This window comes from Sphaeroforma arctica (assembly GCF_001186125.1).
Source record: "Sphaeroforma arctica JP610 unplaced genomic scaffold supercont1.3251, whole genome shotgun sequence".
NCBI lineage: Eukaryota > Ichthyosporea > Ichthyophonida > Sphaeroforma > Sphaeroforma arctica.
The window spans coordinates 1,022-3,767 of record NW_014037307.1 but is presented as its reverse complement, the minus strand read 5'-3'; the positions used below and the strand labels follow the sequence as shown (position 1 = coordinate 3,767).

Genomic DNA, 2,746 nt, shown 5'->3' with positions numbered 1-2,746 from the left:
ATATTTACATATAAATATATACATATATATATATATATATACATATATACATATATATATAAATATAAGAAGAGGACGTTATATTGTATGTGTACAGAAGAAGTACATACCTTGTTAACACACGTGTAGAGAAATTGGTCTATTTGGCTGATGGAGAGGCGCTTGACACTGTTAATGGCGTCCATGAGGATGAATTGGTCTGGGCTCAACTCTGATGTATAAAGGAGCACATGGGGAGGATTAGTATACACATTGATGAGAGTTTAGTATATAAATAGATGAGAGTTTAGTATATAAATAGATGAGAGTTTAGTATGTAAATAGATGAGAGCTTAGTATGTAAATAGATGAGAGTTTAGTATATAAATAGATGAGAGTTAAGTATATAACTGGATGAGTGTTAAGTATATAAATAGATGAGAGGCCACATAGATTGAGCCCACGCAATAGTGTGGTGCGCTCGGTCGATAGAGTAGAAATTTAGAAACAAAAAGTCGAACAGAAAAGTTGGATATAAAATCCGAATCAGGGTGTTAAAAATGGGTCAGATGACAACTTTTAAGACACCCCCAGCCACAGTACACGACCGTTGTAATGCGCTGCACAGCCCCGAAGCTGACTTCCATCGGCCAAACTTATTTGAAAAAAAAAACAGATATCGTCACAAATACTAAAATATTTCTATTATTTATAAAGACTGTGCTCTATCATTTGCTGATGTGGGCTCAATGTATGAACGTGCTTCGACCATCGTGCCTGGCTGTAGGCATCACACAACTGGTGTAGCAGCCCCGTAAGGGATACACACAGACACTGAAGTGTGCACGTTGGTTGTAAAGCACTCTGTGTGGAGATATATGATGCTTAGACAACAAAGATCGCAGAAGCATCCTCTACACACAGACACTGAAGTGTGTACGTTGGTTGTAAGGCACTCTTTGTGGAGATATACAACGCTTAGGCAACAAAGATCACATAAGCATCCCATGTGGAATATATTGCCATGCCATGTCATACTAAATGGGAGGTATTCATTGTGGAGTGGAGAATAGTACCCGTTACGCTGAAAGATTGTGTGCGTGTGCATGCAGTACATGCAGCCGTGTGCAACCCGTTTGTAAAACAACCCTCGCTGACACTGTAGAACTACCCCCATCCGGGGACTAAATGGGACCGTTTCTGCCCTTTTTGACCCCCCCCCTCGATTGACAGGACACTAACCTGAATTGTCGTCGGCTGGCAGGCTGACGCTGGTTCGTAATTCTCTGATGCTCTCCACAAACCTACTCAGAAAGCCCCGCACTTCCGTACGGAATTTGGTTAAACACTGTGAGAAGGGATAGTCCTTGGCCAACTTCAGGCCGATGGAGCCCCTCACCACTTCTTCTCCTTCACTCAGATCCTACAAAGGTTTTGGAGAGACAAGTGTTATCGGGTTTTGGATCCAAAATAAAATAAAAAATATCGAATTTACCAGACAATTGGATCAAAAGACAACCCCCCCATTCCGGTGTTGACATGTGCTTGAACTGTGCCGTAGTGATATGTCGGGGATGAAAATATAGTGTCATTCTCCACAAAATGTGATCTATATAAAACATATCTCTGAAGACTTGAATAGACTATAAGTGACCGGTTGAATCTTGGAAATAAATTAGACACTTTCTAGCCATTTACTGACATCAACCCAAAACATGATGATCTGAAACACACAAGGTGAATTGTGAAACACTATAATTATATCATAGTATGTGTGCGTGTATATGTATATGTGTATTCATACGTATTTATACGTACATGTTCACGTATTTATAAGCAAGTAAATGTTTATGCCTACACCAATGCCGACATACAAACAGATCTCACTCTCTAGTACGGATATCTCTGGCACTGAGGATACTGCATAAATCCAATCCACCCATTTCATATCATTGGAACAACTCACGTGTACACAACCCCCGCATGTTGGTTGCCTTCCGTCAATGTATAAGCCCGTGCAAATACAATCAGTCGCTCGCACGAACAACTTCGTATCTATCCGTACACTACATGATCTCTACCGAATAAACACGAACATCCACATTCGTAAACCTTCAATACATACCTTATCACTTCCAGGCACAAACATCTTCTTATCCACGTACTGCATAATCTCATGCGGAGACAGAGACATACATAACATACCTTATCACTTCCAGGCACAAACATTTTCTTATCCACGTACTAAACAATCTCACGCGGAGACAGAGACATACATAACATACCTTATCACTTCCAGGCACAAACATCTTCTTATCCACGTACTGCATAATCTCATCCGGAGACAGAGACGGCTCCTCTGGTGATGGGTACATCGCCTGAACATTCATGAGCACGCGCTCAAACACCACCGGACCATCGTCGTCCTCCATCTGCAGTGTAGTACGATTGCAATGCGTAGATAAGCACTTCAGCACGCATTATATGTATGGTGTAATGCGTAGATAAGCACTTCAGCACGCACTATGTGTATGGTGTCGAGGAATTGGGTTGTGTGATGGATTGCAATGCGTAGATAGGCACTTCAGCACGCAATATGTGTATGGTGTCGAGGAATTGCGTTGTGCGATGGAGGTTAGTAGGGTCTCGGAGGTTGACCACGTATATGTGCGTTAGCATGTGCGATATAACACTTGTTGCTCGATGAATACATGGCCTGCACATTCAACAGCATACGTCGTTGCCCCTCTGCATTGCATTGTGTGGT

The 2,746-nt window shown here is 41.8% G+C and overlaps 1 protein-coding gene across 1 annotated transcript; it reads right to left on the bottom strand.

The window, feature by feature from the left end:
• Positions 1–1,216: 1,216 nt before the first annotated feature.
• SARC_13408 (hypothetical protein) lies at positions 1,217–2,411 on the bottom strand (the record flags this gene model as incomplete). The annotated part of the gene is made up of 4 exons (XM_014292461.1): positions 1,217–1,402; positions 2,105–2,152; positions 2,185–2,223; positions 2,265–2,411. 4 exons carry the CDS (start codon positions 2,409–2,411, stop codon positions 1,217–1,219), a joined length of 420 nt encoding a protein of 139 aa, XP_014147936.1.
• Positions 2,412–2,746: the final 335 nt, after the last annotated feature.